General features: G+C 40.5%; 1 protein-coding gene and 1 long non-coding RNA gene across 6 annotated transcripts in view; one reads left to right on the top strand and one right to left on the bottom strand.

The window, feature by feature from the left end:
- Window positions 1–8,753, top strand: part of VPS4B (vacuolar protein sorting 4 homolog B) — a 20,414-nt gene extending 11,661 nt beyond the window's left edge. For both annotated transcript variants that reach the window (XM_064443475.1, XM_064443477.1), the window contains exons 9-11: window positions 1,411–1,630; window positions 4,492–4,629; window positions 6,490–8,753. In XM_064443475.1, the coding sequence (XP_064299545.1) occupies window positions 1,411–1,630; window positions 4,492–4,629; window positions 6,490–6,591 (460 nt within the window). In that variant the 3' untranslated portion in view covers window positions 6,592–8,753. The remainder of the gene's footprint in view (window positions 1–1,410; window positions 1,631–4,491; window positions 4,630–6,489) is intronic.
- LOC135311980 (uncharacterized) overlaps window positions 1–19,728 on the bottom strand; it is a 24,117-nt gene extending 4,389 nt beyond the window's left edge. The window contains exons 1-3 of one of the 4 annotated variants that reach the window (XR_010371571.1): window positions 19,198–19,728; window positions 8,585–8,658; window positions 4,594–4,681 (exon numbers count right to left, since the gene is read on the bottom strand). This is a non-coding gene — a long non-coding RNA (uncharacterized LOC135311980). The other 3 variants (XR_010371573.1, XR_010371574.1, XR_010371572.1) reach the window with 3 other exon arrangements.

Here is a 19,728-nt window from a genome sequence, read left to right as displayed (position 1 = left end):
CTGTCACTGACTTATTTATATACTAAATTCAAGGTGGCCATACTTTAATTGGGGGTTGGACAAGATGAACTCCAGAGGTCACTTCCAACCTGTATGACTATAGTTTTGTGTGAGACAGATTTAGAGGTGAACGTGTTGCTTGAAATTTCAGTCATCCTTGAAATTCCAGCTCTGGGGTCCACAGAACAAGACAGCCATGGACCTGATAGAGTGGGTCCAGAAGGGGGCTGTGAAAATGATCAAGTGGCTTGAATACCTCTCTTGTGAAGACAGGCTGAGAGAGCTGGGGTTGTTCATCCTGGAGAAGAGAAGGCTCTGGGGAGACCTTATTTCAGCCTTTCAATATATAAAGGAGGCTTCTAAGAAAGATGGAGAAACGTTGGGCGTGTTTTGTTGGGAGGGGGGGCTGGGTTGGGGTTTTTTGACAGGACAAAGGGCAGTGGTTTTAAACTGAAAGAGAGTAGGTTTAGATTAGACATAAGGAAGCAATTTTCACGATGAGGGTGGCGAGACAGTGGAACAGGTTGCCCAGAGAAGTCGTGGACGCCGCATCATTGGAAGCGTTCAAGGTCAGGCTGGTCGGGGCTTTCAGCAACTTGAACAAGTAGAAGATGTCCCTGTCTGTGGCATGGGGGTTGGACTAGATGACCTTTAAAGGTCTCTCCCAACCCAAATCATTCTGTGATTCTCTGCAGTGTGAAACAGCTCTCTAACTCTTGTCCATAAGACTTAAAGGAACTTGTACAACAATGGCAGTAAGCAAATTAAATTTTCAGGGATTTGGCCCACTTTGTCATATATTCCAAGTTAATTTTGTTCTACAGAATTTGGAGTCTCTCTTATTTTCTTGGTGGGAAATAATCCCAACTGTGAGAACAGGCACTTCTTCAAAGGAAGAACTGCAGTTACAAAGCTTTCTACTGACAACTGTATTGAGAGTATGACTTCAAATTTGCTTCCAACTATGAAGTTTTCTTTAATTTAGCTGGAGACTGTAGAAAGTGGTTGTGTCAGCTTGTTATCAGGCAGTTCTTTCTTTGAGTGTGAAAACTGTTAAAATATACTTCAACACTTAAAGACTTTTCCCCCCTCAGTTTTTTCTGTTAAAAGACAAACCCTGCTGGAGAGAATGGGGAAAAACTTCAGTCTAAAGAGATCATCTTTGTCAGGAAAAGGAAGTAGTTGCTATATTCTGGATGTTAGCTTATGCTAGCTACAGTATTATTTATGAGAACAGGTTGTTCAATATTTGCCTTGGGTTTTGATTTTTAAAGGTTTATCATACTGAAACTACTTCTTTCTAATATTGTTAGGAACAAGCTATATACTTATTTGCATAAGCTTCTTTCCACTGTGCACCTGCATGAGCTAGCATCTGTGGAACATTTTGGTTTTTCTTTTCTAAACCAGGTTTGAGAAGCGTATTTATATTCCTTTACCTGAAGACCATGCCAGGGCTGCAATGTTCAAACTTCACCTTGGGTCAACTTCAAATGACCTAACAGAATCAGATTATCGAGAGCTTGGAAAAAGAACTGATGGCTATTCTGGTGCCGATATAAGCATTGTTGTACGTGATGCATTGATGCAGCCTGTTAGAAAAGTGCAATCAGCTACTCACTTTAAAAAAGTAAGTAGGAATCAAAAATGTTTCAAGTTATTTCATCTTAATTTGAATTCCTTGCAAGTAAACGGAATTTGATTTTGCGTATGAATGCATACTTCTGAATCTTCTGAATGTCGTTTTTATCAACCAGGGGAGAACTGCAAGACAACTGAGAAAGGTCTGTGTTTCATTGTTTAGGCAGCATGCGGCATCCTATGGATGCTGCTGTAATGTGAAAACTAGTTTACGCTTATTTAGGTGCACTCTAAAGAGACTATATAAAGGAACTATATTGTTTGGCTTATCTTGCAGTTACCTCTACATACTGTGTATCGACCTAAGAAATGTTTCCTCTAAATATTTGGACCTCAGAAACTCAGGATCTGACAAAGACCCAACTAGAGTTCTTTAGCACCAATCTAAATCCATTAAATCTGGGAATACTTTTTCCCCCCAGAGATTTTGCACATATGGGTTTCATTCAATCGAATTAACGGTTCTCCATAAACTATTAAGCTCTTTGTAGCTGTACGCTTCTACAGGAGAATTTATCTTGGGCGGCATATCTCCGGGACACAGGGCTCTACCCACCCTGGGGACAGTGATGCACAGACATCAATATGATGGATACAAAATGTCCGTTTATTTAGCTGCGTCACACGCTTATATAGCTCTTGAGCTTCCTGTTCCTGCCACTCCTATGGGGAGGAGTCTATCTTTCCGTCACATCCCGTGATCTTCTGGTCGCCGATCCCTGTCTATTCCCCTACAGCCCTTAAACGGAAAAAAAGTGTGATCACGTTATCAATGGTTATAAACAGAGTTCCAAATACATATGGCATGTGTATCGGTTAAATAAAATGATATTTCTCCTGTGTAGTTTTCTTCTTTAGAGTAGACCCAGACTAAAAGTCTTTTTTGTTTACATTTTAACTGCAGACTTTGATTTTGCAGAAATTCATGTATCTTGGGTGAAGGTGGGTCAGGATATTCTGCAGAAGTTTTTGCTACTGCAAAGGGAAGCTTTTGTTTTGTTGCTCCTTAGAAGAGTAGAAGTGGGGCTGGGTAAGGTAGGAAAAACTTCAGTTCCTAAGCTGTCAAGAGATATGTACCAGGTAAAGTGTTGGCAGCAGTTCTTGGTCATCTCAGTTACAATTACAATTTTTTCACCAGTAACCTAGCCTGACATAGAAGGGTTAAGGGCCCTAAACTGACTGCAGTTATTTTAAATTGAAGATAGGCTCTTCTTTTCCATGTAGTCTCTTCCAAGGGACAGATTCAGCTTAAGATTTGAAGAGAAAGGAATGCTTTAATCCAATGTGGTCCAGAATATGAGAGGACTGCCTAAGTTTCCGGAGTCTGTACTGAGGAAACCTTTGTCAGCTTTGTAGTTATTAAAATAAACCTGCAGCCTGTCATTTTGGTGAGGGGGACGCATCCCCCCACCACATTTCAAAGGGTTTTTGAGAAGCTTTTCCCAGTTTAAAACCAAAATTACTATTTTGAAACAGTGATTTGATAAGTTTCTTCTGTGAGCAACTCAGCAGTAACACTGTGATGTAAACTGTAAATGTTTAAAAATAAGCAGCTGTTTTGATGTATCAAGGATTTTCTAGATGCTTCTTTCCTTTAAGCAGTGACGCCTGAAGTATTTATCCATTGTTGACTTTAAGTGACAATGACATTTCTGGCTAGAGGCCATGACCTTTTAGCCTCTCCTTCAAATTTGGAAGAATTTGAGGCATGTCTCAGACTACCATGGAGCAATGAAATAACGTCAGTTGTCACAGTTGGCGGAGCAACCCAAAGCGAATTCTTGCCTCTTATCTCCATTTGCCCCCAGAAGAGGAAGGAAAAAAACCCCACAACTGAAGTACTTTTAAGGGCTCTAACATAAGCCAAGTTAATTCCACTTGTGTTGTTAGTATTTTAATTGGATGCGATTTCCTGTTTTTATAAGCAAAATCTTAGCTTTATTAATTATTTGCATCATAACAGAAAACTTGCCCCAGTAAAACAGTGCTTTCCTCAGTTATTACCAATTCATTGTAAACCATTCCTTGCTCTGTGTGATAATACAGGTTTGTCAGAGTGCATTTTGAACGTTACCATCTGTGCTCTTCAGCATCGTGCTTGAAATGTAGTTTGGAATAGCGAATCCAGTTCTCAGCTGTTAAAAATAGCCAGTTTGCGTGCTGTCTTTCAGTCTTTGCATATGGTTTGAGTTCCTGTGGATGTGTGATGCTTCAGGTAACGATGATGGAAAATCAAACTGTGGGTCCCAGATAATGTGTTGCAGAAAGGGAACAGACACCTGGTGCAGTTTTTTCGGGTCTGTCCACGTGTCTGGAAAAAAAGGATGGTTTCTGTTCTCCCACTAGATGGCCCTATTTTCTATCGAGTGCTGCAGAGGTGGTGTTGGAAGAGGTGCTCAGAATTTTGCAGTGCAGTATGTCACAGACTAAGGAGCCATTTCTGGCTTCCTGACTTGAGGGGCACTCAAGGATAATTATTGAGAGGTTTTTAGGAAGCTGTTAACCAATGATGTATGGGCTCCCAAAGTGACCAAGGACAAGGAAGGGTGGTCTTCTCCAAAAAGATTTCCTGGCATGTTAGTTCTCCACAGGAATCCTCTGATTCTGAGGAGGAAGTGGCTCCTGGGATTTGACCTGATGTGTATATAAGTATCTGGCTAAGGCTGCATGTTTTCAAAGTGAAGAATGCCAGTACATTCATACAATTTCTCTTTCACAGGACATGTCTTCCCAATGGGTGAGACACCTGTATAATACCAAGGAATGTTTCTGCTCTAAAGATATTGTTCAGCTTCTGGATTTTGTCTTTAAAATGAAAACTCCTATAAACTGAGTATTTTCTTTTTTTAGGTAAAAGGACCATCAGTCTCTAATCCAAATATGATGGTAGATTTGCTCACCCCTTGCTCTCCAGGTGATCCTGAAGCCATAGAAATGACATGGATGGAGGTTCCAGGTGATAAATTACTGGAGCCTCAAGTTTCCATGGTAGGTATTCTTCTGTAACATCTCTTTCTTGCTTTGCAGAACTCTGAAAAGACTTTAAGGTAAAGACCCTTTTTCAAATGGTTATGCAGGGCAATTGGATGAGTGTTTTGTTTTCAGAAATGCTGGACATGCCAGATAATATTTGAATTCCCAACATACAGTGCTACAGTACAGCATGCTTGTGAAAAAGCCAGCTCTTTATCCCTGATAAGCATTTCTTCCTTATTATTCTTGTCTGCTGGCATGCAGCTGCTGTCCTGTCATCCATAGACAGCACCTGGTTCTTCCACTGTTTCTTCACTTGCCTTTTATTCATTTGAAACCTTTGGAATTCCTGCCCCATGATACGCTTCCTTCCCATTGCCCTGTAGCATTACTATTGATACTGGGAAATGGGAAATTATATTCAGTGTAAACTGGGAAGTGATGTGCTGTAGGTAAATACTGTCCATGAAATAAATGCAAACATAAACAATAAAATCTAAAAAAGATGGGGGGGGTGTAATAGTAGTTTTGGTTAAATTTAATCACAGGTGATACAGCTCTTTCAGTTGTCTTCTATATGCATGTTAAAACACTTGCCTTGGTTTAGGGAATAAAATATGTCATTATAAGACAAATTGAAACTTCAGTTCACTGTAAAAAAAAAAAACCAAAAGTTCCTGGACCCTTATTCAGTATTTTTCTCCAAGAGCAACAAAAGAGATTCTGAATTTAAATACAACGTTTGAGGGAAGGACTTGATATCAAATCTGTGCTGCTGTCAGTTCTTGTGTGCAAACAGTCCTGTAACGAATGAAAAAAATCTGTCTCTCTCATGGGAATCACAAACCTCTAACACAGCAGGCACTGTTTTGTAAACATAACCGTCACTATATTTCAGAGAAGAATTTATATATTTGCATACTGAGGAAGCACAAAAGGATGTATGCAGGTGTAGGCCTGCCCTAAAACTTCTGCCCGTCTGGTCTAAGGATATTTTTAATCAGTCTTTCCTGGAATTAAACAGCACAATTCCTTGTGTGCCACTAAAGGTACTTGGGCTCTGATGCACTATAGCTGCATAGGCAGTTGTTTCAGTGTCCAAAATCAGTTCATTTCCTTAAAAAGATCAGGCTTTAATTCTTTCTAAGCAGGGTATCTCCAATCTGATGAGAAAAATCTCAAGTCTAGAAAATCATGATGCAAACTTCTGGTTTTACCCATAATTTTATAGTAATATGAGGCACTAGGCATCTACTTTTTTTCAGTTGCCTTTGGCTAGGACTTGATTGGTTTCCTTCACCCTTTTTATTCATAGGGTGTTTTAACTGCTGCTTTCAACTTCATAGATCTGCAATTTTTCTGAACTCCATTTTATAGTATCTAAATATTTAATCTAGGAAATTGACTGAAGATAAAAAATTACCAGTCATGAACAGTAAAACTTTGCTAGAGTTGAATCACAAACTACTGTTCTGTGTTGTTGGACTACGAAGACTACATGGGAACATATGATTATTTTCTACTTTAAACTGCTGTAGGTAAAGATGGATTGAAAATAGTAACTGACACCAAAAAAAAGGAAGTCCAGTTCTTTTCAGTAAAAAGAGATTAACAAAACCTGAGTGTATGAGTGGCTTAATCCTCAACCTGAGGTTGTGGTTTCATTATTAGAAAATTCACTGACTGTGTCTCCACAGGGTTAAAATGCTGCCTTTGTGCAGAAATGTTTAGGCTTACTTAAATTTTGTGTAAATAGGAGCTCCTATGGACATCTTGGTTTAATGCATATTTGTCTTGGAAACAAGGCTGTTAGCAGTGGTACTATACTTGCTTCTGAAAACACCTGTTTTCTTTCCTTTTTTTTTTTCCTGACAGTCTGATATGCTCAGGTCGCTAGCCAGCACAAAACCAACAGTTAATGAACAGGACCTGGAGAAGTTAAAGAAGTTTACAGAAGACTTCGGTCAGGAAGGCTAAACCAAAGATTCATGTGGAGCATTAGAACTTTTTTTGCTTTCTTAAGTATTTTTGTGTCTTTATTGATGGCACTTCAAATAAATGCCAATAAAATCACTCCTTTTTTACTTTGCAGAAGGAATAGAAGATACTTTGCAAAGACTCTTAAGCTTTTGTATTGTTTTCCTCAGATGTCTATTAAATGTCTTCTATTGAAAAATAATATGAAAATACAATTTTAGGGTGAGACAGCAAAGTGATGTGGTAAAGTCTATTAAATACTAGAGAACTTTATTAGTTCGATTTTAGGTATTATATTAGACCTGGGTACAAGTAAGTTTTAAACTCCCAGTAGGCTCAAAAAACCCTTTTTTGAGGGGTGGAAGAGAACATATTTGTCAGGGGTTTTCAGTTTTCAGTCACTGAGCCTACATATTAATTGTTCTCATTTCATTTAGAAAGGCAACAAAATTTGCTAATTGAGCATACTGCAAGTGTGGGTTTGCTATTAAAGTAAGAAAGAAAACACTGTGAGGGTAAGACTACATGGGCCAGTACTTTGTTCCAATACTGACAGAACGGGTGTTTGGCTTTTTCTGCTAGGCTGTGTTAAAATTTCGCCTTAAATAGCAAGCTTTTGTTTTTAACTCTACTAGCTGATACACACATCACTATGCAATTTAGCAAAAGTTTGTTAAACGCGAGTGTCTCAGAAGGTTTTTTGCTGGCTGTTCTTGATTGGTTTTTTATTTGGTTGTTTTGGTTTTTTTTTATTGAGATTTACTTTCTGCAGGAGTTTGATTAATGTTAGAAAAAAAGCATTAGTCATACCCTAAGTAAGATTCCACATGTCAAGGCTGGCAAGATGTAGGTAGTCTTTGGAGAATGTATAGGAGGTATTTTGGGAAATAGCATACTTTCACATGCAAGGAGAGTATAACAGATGTTTTAGCCACAGACTTTCCAGTGATAAATTAACTCAGAACCCTACTGATAACTATTGCATATAGGTTACATCAATTTAGTGCTTAAACTTGGAGAGAAGGCTGGCACTTTAGTACAGAAGTAGCACTTCCATTTATTTTTTTCTGAAGAACTACAAATTGAGGTGCGCCTGAATGTAACTTAAAACACTACGGTGTCAGCATTGAGTTTGTGCCTTGTAAGTTTGCACTGGCTGTAGCTACGAAACATCATTAGGATACCCAGAATACTCCATTATCATTGTACAACTCTATCCTGCATATGCTTTGTTTAACTTGCATTAAAAGAAATTTGCACATTTTGTGTGTGTATGTTACATGTACATATACACATATATGATCATTTTTTGATGGGGTTTGGTTTCCTTTGTGTACATATTTTGCATACTTTAAAAATCATAGGATGGGTGAAATTTGCTGTACTTAAATGAAGTAAAATGTTATAGTACAACATCAGCTATGTTCTTTGAGTATTTCTTCAATGTTACATTCAAGAATTTACTGCTTGAGTTTTCTTTTTTTCAGACTTTGGTTTCTATGTTTAATGGCTAAGCAAAATATTTAGTTACAAATTATTTGATCTGTATGGTGCTGAGATTTTGTTTACTAACATGATGAAACATTCTTTCCAAAATCATTTAGTTACACACAGCTTTACCTTTGTCATATATTGGAACATGTAAATGTGAATCAGTGGACTGCAAATCTTTTTGTGGATCTTTGCAGGGGAGGGGGAGGGCAGGGCAGGAATTCCAGTGTAGGTGCAGGGAACTATGTTTAGTCAACCTAATCCTAGTTGCACAGGATTGCTTTTTCTTAGTTGCCTCTTGTGAGCTCTGTAGAAGTGAGCCACAGACTGGCAGGGCTCTCGCTCAGAGGTTTGAAGCTACTATCTGATGTACTTGTCTCTTGACCTTTTTTAAAATGAGGGTCCTTACTGCAATCTTAAAATTCTCAGGAACTATTTTTTTTTTTGTGGTAGGCTGATTTGTTCTATGGGTTTCCATAAGTTTAGCTGTGTAATCTCTTACCGTTAATGTAGAAGAAAAGTATACTGTATGTTTTAAATTCACATCTTGCTGTTTGCTCAGTTGTGGGATGACATCTGTAACAGAAGCATTAATGTCTGATGTTTAAAGTCGTTTTTAGAAATACATTCCAAATAAACATTGCTGCTTAGAATTGCAGCTACAAGGACAACTTTTTGGTTTGCTGTCTTTGTAAAATGGGAATGGATTAACATATATTACAGGGCCTCCTAGGTAAGTTATCCCAGAATAGATGAGAGCCAAATGGGGGGGGAAGGCTGCAAAAGCACTTTCTAGTTTTCAGTGTTAATTGAAAATAAAGACTTTAGAAAGGTTATATTTGCTTTACATAACCAAAACCTCTGTAAATACTGGATAAATTAGCTGTACACTTTTCATAAGGTCTGATGCATGACTCGGCTTTGGCTAGGTAGCTTATGAATTTTTTTCTTAACTTCTGCTGTTACTGCTTACTGACTGCAATATGAAAATATGTCATTTTCCTTCCTGTGGGTAAAATAGTTTTTCAATTAAATCAGTTGCAGAGGTGCTTGTGTGTTTTTCGCAGATGTTTTTTTCACATTGACATTAAGCTTTGGATTTCCTGTCATTTGTGGTATACACCTCAATGCATGTACTTGTAGGGTTAGAAAAGCTCAGTAAATTAACTTGTTACTTTTTTTTCCCATGTTCCCTGACTGACCTCAAGTTCCAGAGTCTTGTTTCTTCCCTGATTTACCTGTCGGCTTTGTTTTGTCATTTACAAACCTCCTTGAAGCTTTTTGTTGGGTTGGTTTTGTTTTTCAGACTATCTGCTGGTCTTCAAATATGCTTTTGTTTTAATTAGTGGAGCAGAACGCATGCAGCTGAGGCAGATAACTCCTGCATTGGCTTTTGTTCATGCTCCTGTCAGGGGTGTCTGATCATAGTTTGCCCTTTTTGCCAACTGAAGCAAAAAAGCTGCTGAATGTTCTCTGGTCAGACATTCTGATCTACTTTTTGTGTTTTAGTCTTCTTCCTAATAATATATTCTGAGATGTTTTCATGTCATTTCTGAGGATTATCTTGACAGGAAGCTTTCTAATAGTCCTGAATTTGTTGAAATATGCAGGAACATCTTAATTTTGCTGTTTACCCTTTCCTTCCACCAGAATGACAAGCTTGTGTCATGATTGGCTTCCATACATGTTTTTGGTCTTAACCAGATTCATCCTAGTAATCATGGTTGACTTAAAGCCATTCCTATAACTTACGTAAACTGTTGCAAGAACCTGGTGGACTGTTTCCTACTATGCTTTTTTTTCCAAAGGATACTTAATTCTTATCAAACCATAGTTCCTTGTACTCTCGACTAGGTAGCTTTTGTTGTAGCTCTCTTGGCATAGCTCCAGTGCTTCCTCCTTCTATTTTTCTTTAGCTTTTTATTAACAATATTTTAATGTAGTGATTTAATTCCACAAATCCTCTGTCATCATAATTAGCTGTGCAAAAACTCTTAATTGTTCATTCATCCTCTGTCCTGGCACTTGTGTACTGACAGCACAAGTATTAGATAAGCTTGTCCTGTTATTTGTCTTTTGGTCCCTGTGACCTAATTACAATTCTTCTCCCTCCCTACCTCTACATAAACACACGCCCTTCTGATGGCAGCTTTTTGACTAGGCCACTGTTTTGTGTCATTTTCTCCTCTTTACTCACCTTTGCATCCTTCATCCTACCTAAGAGGCTCCAACTTGATGAATGAATGCTCAAGGATACTTCTTCCCTTCATCACACCAACTCAGCGTTCGTGGACACCAGCGTCCATCTGTCCGTACCATCTGTGCACAGCACCTGCCATGTGTACAATCTGCTAGTCTTTTGCAGAAATACTTGACATTTTAGGGCTCGCTTCTTTGGACTTTTCAACCATTAGTCAGGGAAACAGAATATGATGTCCTATCTGCATCATAGCAGGAGCTAAGTTCTCGTCTAAAAAGACTGGTTGTGTTTTGAGGCATCTCCGGGAAATAAGTCACCAACACCTGAGCACAGGTCTGATGCTGCTGATGGAGCCAGGGTTTTCTTTCCTGCCTGGTGACCTATTACCAGGCAGTGTGCCATGAATTGGCAAGACTTGCCTTTGCTTGCCCTTCCTCCTCCTCTGCTGCCTCAGCTAATTTAAATCTAAGCTATTCAAGGCAGGGACTTTGCTTTCAAACATGCTCAGTGTCACATGTGTTCTGTAAACTATAAACAATAATTTCCTCTGACTCACTCTGTTGTCAGCTGATGACTGTCCACAGATAATTTGTTACAAAAATATTGGCTGGAGTAGTTGCCTTCTACTACTGCTCTGTCAATGTCTTGTCAATAACGAGTCAGCTAGGCGAAGGACCGAGAAAGTTTCTATAAATATCAACATCTCATACAGGAAACGTAGTGGCAAATGAGGACTGTTACGTATAGCTGTGACTTGGGCTCTGGAAGAGTCAAATGAATTCTTCGCCCAATAGAAAGCTAAGAAAAAATGAAAACTTAAACTACATGAATTCAAATGATCACTTCTTCCTCAACCTCCTTGAAGGCTGTAGCTGGGAGGGTCTGACCTGTCAAGGCCTTATTTTTAGGTAAGAATTTAGAAAACCTGGAAAAGTAGCTGATTACTGTTTTCAAATGTGCCATTTAAAATGCCAGTTGAAATGCCCATGCTCTTGCCTGGCAAAGTCTGAGCTCACTTGGAGTTTTAATCATGTTTTGATGAATTAATCACAGCCATGAATTGCTCTGTATACAACTGAACAGTAAAGAAATTACTGCTTTTTTTTAAAAAAAAAAAAGCTTTGCACCTGCTCTTGCTTTGGTGCGATCTTGTTAGTTCATGTCCACCCTTGCTCTGCCTCTGTAATTTTAAAATGTTTTTCTTTTAGTTTGTTCTTAACCTGCTTGAAAACCTCATACCCATGATGCACGTGTCCACTGTCAGTATGGAAACAAGCAGGTGGCTTGCCTGACAGCAAACCTTGTGCAGTTGCAGCATAGCAATAGTTTCCACGGGAGCCACATGGCCTGCTGACAGAGCCTGAAATCTCTCTGTCCTTCATCTTCACTGTTCCTTTACCAGCTTCAGGACAGAGAAGAGACGCCTGTATGAATAGATACTGTCATTGCATAAATGCACACAGAGGGCTGTGATACACATACATCACCATATATGCGAATGCTGGTTACAAACACCTCAAAAAGGTGTGTATGCCTGTATGATGACCCACCAAGTGCATTAACGGGTAGTCACTGCAAAGCTACCATCTTCCAGCACTTATAGCACTGTGAGGTGCCTGCTCATTTCTGGTTTAGATGGGCTCGGTCCAGCAGCGAACAAAGTTGTTGGAGCGTTTGTGGGGGGGTTTTGAGAGGATGCAGAGTGGCGGTGTTCTTCCTGGGCAGTCTGAGGCCCTACAAGGGGTAAATGTGTCTGCAGAGACACACATAGGGCGACGGACACTGGCCTGTGCCACACATCTCCTGTAGCTGGCACAGGGTAGAAATTGACTGATGAACAAGGGCAGTGATGCCGATGCTTCAGGCTCCTATGGGTTGGTTTGGTTTTTGTCTTAGGTGTCAGCTGCATAAAATGTCCCCAGAAGCTCTGTGGCTATCAATCAGGCTTATTTTCTTGGGCCTTCTTTTGTGTAGAGCGTGCTTGCTTCACTGCAGTGGATACTGGATATGTGTGATGCCTCTTAGAAGGAGAAAAAGGTTTTGATGAGAATTTTCCTTTGATGTGAAATGTTAATTGGCAATCTATGCCTGCCTCTCTCCTATTGCTTTTGGGTATTCTTTTATTTTTTTGCCGTTCTTACTAATTTTGGGTTGGTTTTTTTTTGTCTGACTTCATGATGTTTTCTCTCAAATAAAAGACAAGGCACTGATTCCTTTTAAAATGCTATTTCAAAGCTCTTTATATGTTCCCATATTTCTCCAGTTTTCTATCAAAGCAAGCCTATTTGCAGCAAAGCAAAAGCTGACAGTGTCTCTCCAATTCACCTTTTTCCCTTCAAAGCGGCAGGGCCCGTCTGTCCCTGCTGTCCTTTCCTTGGCTACCAGCAGGATGGCAATCGGCTGCGCTGTTAGATGATGGAGGACAGACTTGCAGGAGCACAAGCAACTCCAGTGTACTTGATAGCAATGCAAGGGGGGAGAAACGGCTGAAAGTGGAAGTTCCCTCGTTTCAGGCAAGCTATTTTGAGGAGGACAGAGGAGAACTGAACTATGTACAAGAAATCTAAATTCCCACTGTCTAAGAGCCACTTCTCTGCAGCACATGCCAAGAATAATTTATCACGGATTGAATTGATAACAAGGGCAGATATTGTGTAATTGCATCCAGGAAATAAACACCAGCCTCTTGCCAGTGCTGTGTATATCCAGTGTGTTACCTGGAACTGGAAACAGACTTAATTCATGTTAAAAGATTGAGCAAAGTTCTCTGAATTGCTTTGAAACAGAACCTGGCACAAACCTGGAGGAGGTAATTTCAGTTCTTCCAGTATTTTTTTAAGAGTGCAGCAACAAAGCAAAGAGCAATGGGAGGGTATGAAGCTCTCCCACACAGTGACATGGGGTAAGGCAAGCAGCTCTAGAACCATGAAATGCTGTCAACAAGAGGCACAAAGAATATCTCAAGAGCAATGCAGTAGCTTTACAAGCACAGCAACTACCTAAGAAGATCACCTACAAAAGGTAAGTGTGTGAGAAACCAGAGGCCTACCAAAACTGCAGATCATTAACTTGACCTTTTGTAGTAAGATTGAGTCATACGAATGTGCACATGATAGACATGGTTTGACTGAATGACTTGGGGTGGTATAACCAGTAGCTTAATCCCAGAACAGAGCAAATTCACAAAAGTTTAGGACCTGTCAATCTTCAAAGATTACCTACAGGTACGTGTTTCCAAAGACACAGTATAAAGTAAAAAATTATGCCTATTTTGGAAAAACAACAGTAGTGGGTTGGGTGGGAGCAAGTCCACTATCAAATTGCTGAGCAGAAATCAGGTAAAGTGAAAGAAATAGGCCAGAAGTTGCTGGAAGTATAATTATAAAAATGTTCCCTATCTGGCTAAAAAGTTAAAGCATTCATGAAAATACATATCCAGGAAGGTAATAATGGTAGAGATAGGGAAAGACTGTCTCAGAGACAAAGGCAAAACATGACACAAACATTGCTCAAGCAATGTGATAGCTTCCATGATAATTCCTGACGGACTTAACTGAAAACAGCCAGGAAAGGCTTCCTCCCTCAGCTACCCACCTAGAATTACTGTCTGAAAACCTGAAAACATATAGTGACCAAGGAACTAATTTCTCCACAGGTAAAACCCTGTATTACATTTCTCTCTGTCACTGTATCAGACAGGCGCTTAGAGATGGTAACTGCAAGATACAGCAGCTGTGGATTTCCTAGATAGGTAGGGAGAAAAAAAACAAAACCCAAAGGATTACAATACCCACATGCACAGCAGGTTTGTTAAACAAGGGATCGGTGGGATTGCTTAGGCCTGTGAGATTCTTCCCTTTCTCTCATTATCCAGTTTCCCAGCAGGGGTAGGTACCACCCCACAGGAAGCACAGCACTGCCACCTTCTCCTCTTCCATCCCCCTGAAATGCAGGATTCCCTGTTCAAGCACAACTTCAACACTCCCTCTGATGGCTGATCCTTGCTTTAAGCACTCAGCAGTTTGGCTCTTCCCTAGTACGCTGGGGAAAGGGGGAAGCTGCCACCAGGATGGAGAAAGGACTTATGGCATCCAAGTTCACTGGCAAAGGAAGAAAAGCTCTTCCACACCGCTAAAAAATGGAAGGCTGCAGGAGGAAGGCATGGAAAGCCAAAGCAACTCCAGAAGAGACTGATGTGTCACGTCTTGAAATACCATAAGAATTGGTTCTACAGACTAGTTTTAGGATGAACACCTTCAAAACACAAGGACTGAGCTTTCTGCAATAAGGTCTAGAGTATGTCTGCTATTAGAAAAACAATTGCTTTTTATATTAGGAATCAAAATATCCTCTTACCCAGCATTCAAGGTGTAGTAAGTAGTTGAGAAAAACATACTTACTACACTTAAGAGGAAGGATATTTTAGTGGAGCTGCGTGTTTGAAGTCACAAGTGTGCTGCTTCTACTTGTAGAATGCATTTTCCTGTGCATGTTTCAATCACGGTGGGCTGGTAGTTGGTTCCCAGGGGCTGGGTGCAATACAGTTGGACAGGCAGCGAGGCAATGGGGGTATTGTACAGCCTGTTATGGCTTTGTGTCCCTCCCCGTGGCTTCGTCTGGTCAGACAACCGTCATTATCAATAGTGTCACATGTGCTGTCTTGTAACATGAACTTCCACTATAATAACATGCTTAAACATAATTTTCGAGGCAATAAGAAAAATTGAGAATGGGTGCACTTATGTCAAGAGATAAAGTGGATGTCCCTGAGCAAAAAGGCTGCATTCACTTCTTTAGATACTTAAAACTTCTAGCACTGAGCCTTCCAATGTAAAGGAGATCCATAGCCTGTTCCCTCGGGTGCCCATTTCTGCCTGCTTTCAGCAGTACTTGCTTCAGTGTGTTTTCCATGCCACCCAAGAAGAGGGAAGCCCCTCAGCTTTCTCCTCCAACCCACGATCTGCAGCATCCCTAGGAATACTCAGCCAGCTAAAGGAGTCTCTTATGTCCACATCTGATGAGAAAATTATTCCAGTGTGAGGTGTGGTATCAGTAGGTGTATCAAATGAAAATAAACACAGACACTAAATGAAATTCAAGATCATCTTGGTGCCAAGTTTAATTTATGCGTTTTTAAGACAGTAGAGATTTTCTTTTACTATCAGGTTGTCACTATTTGCATATTGAGCAAGAGATCTATTGAAAACATCAGTACAGTTACTTCTTCAGCATAAAATAAGAAATAAATTAACAGATAATGGCTCACAATTTATGAGTAGTTAATTTTGGATATTGTTTTACCTTTCTTTTTAAACTATGGCAAACACATTAAACAGTTAAGCCTGATTTAAGTAGTGCTTTCAGAATTTTTGTTTCCAGTGCGTTCATCCCAACACAGCTGCAGAAGCCCTGGGAAACTAGCCTGGTGGCTGGGCTACACACATGTACATCCCATGCTTTTGTACTGCACAATCAGCCATCTACACCTCTGCTCCCAGCAGGCAGCCTTGGTTCCGCCTGAGCCCAGGCTGCCTACAAACACAACCTGCGTGTGCGCTGGCAACCTTGGGGCGTGATTGTGCAGAAGCCCCATGGCCATCAGCCCTGCCCAAGTTCATCGCGATAAGGGTACCTGGAGTAGGTGGAGGCTGTGAGAGCCCCGGGATTGGTTCCTGCTGCAAGCAAGCACCTCCCGGATGATAACGCTGTGTATGGCACTACTGAAAATCTCCTTCTAGGAATACCCATGAGATCAGCCTCCAGCAAAGAGGGTACCTGACTGGGGCAGCACTCTGAGAGCTGTTTCACCCTGCACTACAAGAACAACTCTGTGATCTCTGCCCAGCATGATGACCACTATAGAAGCCGTTTTCCAGCTACACGGGACCTGCTTTTTAGTTTGGGGAAACACAGCCTGGCAGCCAACTGGATGCAATACATATTTCACTCACACTACTTTAGTCACCACCATATAGAGGCCATCATTTCTTTCCTCTTCCCCAAGCATCCTCTATGGAAAACTGACAGGGACACAGAGTATGTTAGATCCTTTTCTGACCAAGTACAGCAGCCCTTATGTTCCTATTGGCCATTCAAGAGATCAAGAAAGTTGGTTGACAGGAACCACCTGTCTAGGCTGCCATTATTTTAAAACTTGGAGCTTCACTGGAATCCCAGAATTACTAATGTGACTCTTATCTCTTGTAACCATTAACGATCATTCCTTAAGAGGGCTGTTGGATGCCACACCTATGTTTGCTACAAAAAAAAGGGGGAAGGCCAGGGAAAAAAAGCAAGTAAACTTGGAAGGGCAGAAGGAAAGTATTTTTTCCTTGGCCATGGAAGTTACGCTTTCACTGCTATTTCTTCTTCTAAATGCCGTACGACAGGCTAGATGGAAATCACATCAAGAAGTCTCCAGCTTTACCACAATGTAACCTATAGATGCTGGTCTTCCCTCCCCACGCTTCCCAATATGCCAATACAACCAGAAAATCCAGCAGGTGAATAGTCAGGCATGATACAAGCTGCAACCTTGCTACCTGCTCTTCTAAAACTTCATCCTTTCTCTTGAAGGTGTCTTAAAACAAGCTGTATTTCTTTTACATGTACCTGGTATGTTTTGAGAGCATTTATTTTTTTCAAGATGATGATCAAACGGACACTTCTAATATCAGCCATTTGTGCTGTAGTATTACCAATTCACAAATTTGTTTCCATGTTTAAATGACTACTTTGATTCTTCAGTTGCCACACTTTGCTTCATATTGAATATGTCAACCCACAATACTGTTATTGCAAAAGTCCATTGAAAGATTTAAATTAACAAAACTGAGGAAGCAGAAAACCACAGCTGCAACAGCTCTGATAGTTTGGCTCCTTTCACCTACTTGTATTCCCTCTCCTAATCTACACACACACCACTGTTGTATTGAAGCTTCTTCTAAAGACCATTTAGCAAAACAATGAGCGTCTTTTATCCATTCTTTTTCCCTCCCAGTCCTCAGGGTATATACAGACATTGGTCAGCTCGTTCCTTAAAGTTATACACTTCGTGGTATTATTTATGAAGGTCAGATTAAGTATTGCTTTATGTACAACTGCAGTTTGGACTGGACAGCAATGCTGTTTACGTTAGCGTTCAATTTCCAGTTCCACAGTCATTGAGAAAACAGTTTTATAGTAAACAATTCTCTTGTGCCAGGAATGCATTTCCTCTGTGAATGAGGTCATATGAGATGAATACAAACCAGATAACTCGGGGAGGGCAAACTTCAGTTTCCTCTGGCATACTTTGAAAGAATCAAAAAATCTGCTGGGGAATTCATTCATGAATTATATGCAGTTCATAAGGTCTCACCTTTGAATTTACCTACTCACCTCTGGATATACTTTTCACACAGAAATTCACGACACTTTACAATCCAGGGAACAAAGCAAGAGCAGACATTATCTGAGCTGCATTGTCAACCTCAAGGTTGTAAGGTAGCCTCTTAACCAAAGGGAAAATGCAGTATGACTTTCTCCACCAAATCTATTGTTAAGGGAACTCCACACCGGTCTAGAAGGGCTTTTAAACTGTATTTAATCAGATGTGATCCTGTGACTGATCAGGACTGTACCATGTGTTCAAGGGTTTTAAAGCACCCCCATCAATATATTTAACCTTCCTTTTCCTAGAAATAATCTGCAGTAAATTCCTTTCACCCATGCCCTCACCTCACCTTGATGCTGAGAGTGATATGGTGTCATGGAAGACGGATTTATCTCCACCTGCTTTGCTTTATCCCCATACTTCTGACATTTGAGCTTTTAAAGTCTCACCGTCTTCTGCAGTGGAAGTGTATAAATGGTTTATAGTTATTACCTTATCCATCTCCTCTTTTGTGTTAATATAATTGGAAAGATAACACAGACTATCTTCTAAGAGGAAATGAACGTATGTGCTGCTTTTTTCAGTCCACATCTTATTGTGATTTCTGCTAACAATATAATTAACATGCCGTCTTTTCTTAGATGGATCACTAATTGACTTCCATTGCTGTCATTGTAGCAGCTATCACCTTATTATACAGGATTTTTCCCTCTCACTTCCTGATACCTCCCCCCTCTGCAGCACTGAACTCAAAATGCCACCAAAGACATATTCCAGGTCAATCCCATTTCAGGACTAATTCTTGGTTTCTTGTCCTTTTACTGCATCACATTCAGGTTCTTCGCTCTCACCCTGAAAACTGCATAATCCCTGCCCACATCTCTATTCACATTTTCGCCTACACACTACTTCTAATCTCCTCTCTCCAATATTATTTTCACACCCTTCTGCACACCCTCTTGCCTAGGGGTTCTTGGTTGTTTTTTTTTGGGTGGGGTTTTTTTTTTTTGCAAACTATTTATAAAAGTCATCGACAGAATAACAACTGGTGAGAAAAAGTAATTTAAGGGAGGTTTTCAGTTACAAATAATTACACCTTAAATTTAAAAAAATCAAATGCAGACATTTATACTAAGAAATATATAAATATCTAAGTCAGATATATGGAATTATTTCATTTGGACTGCTCTGGAAGGGGGTTTTGTTTCTTTGTTTTAATCTTTGCTCTACTATTATGCCCTAAAGCTGAAAACCATGATTTCATCTTTTCCTCATGCAAATAATACAAAAAACCTGTAGTTTCACCCATCAAGGAACAGCACGGCGAAAAAAAAAGATGGGATTTAGATGTTGGAACAAGGGAGGAGCACCAACTCCCAACTGCAGCCAGCAGAAACCGGCGGAGCTCAACCGCTCTGAAAACCGAGTCTTGCAGAATCCACATCTGTTTTTACTGGAGAGGACGATGTAAAATAGGCTCTAAAACCCGCCCGTGATAAAGTCAGTTAATTATCTTTAATAAAACGTTTATGTTTTGTACCTCACTGACACAAGACGCTTTACCATACGAGGGAGTACTCTCTGCTCTCGTCCCTTTCCAAGTGCGTGTAGCAGAAACGGTCTGACACATCTCCACCACCTCAACCACGTCGAATTGGTAACCTCGGGCAACGTCTTAAAAAGCCTGCGTACAACCAGGTGTGTAATATTCAGGATATTTTTGTAAGGACACGAGGAAGCCAAGATGGGTGCTGTAATATCGCCGTGCCTAACCAACGTGGCTTTTTTTTCCCCTTCCCCTCTCAAAACCGGCGTTTATTGTCCAGTGAAAGGGCATTCGGGGCTAACGCCGAGCACGCACAGGTCCCCGCGGCGTGCTGGCGCACCCCGGCCGCCCCCGGGAGGGACGGCGGCGGGAAGGGGACACCCCCGGGCAGGCCTCCCGTTAGCAGCCGGTACCTTCACAAATGCCGAGCTCTTCCGACCGAAGCGCTTCGGAGAAGCCTTCCCTCCGCCCCAACGTACAGCCGGACCCCAAAAGCCGTCCCCTCACCACCATCCACCCGCCCCG

This window comes from Phalacrocorax carbo, chromosome 2 (genome assembly GCF_963921805.1).
Source record: "Phalacrocorax carbo chromosome 2, bPhaCar2.1, whole genome shotgun sequence".
Taxonomy (NCBI): Eukaryota; Metazoa; Chordata; class Aves; order Suliformes; family Phalacrocoracidae; genus Phalacrocorax; species Phalacrocorax carbo.
This window is presented reverse-complemented; position numbering and strand designations above follow the sequence as displayed.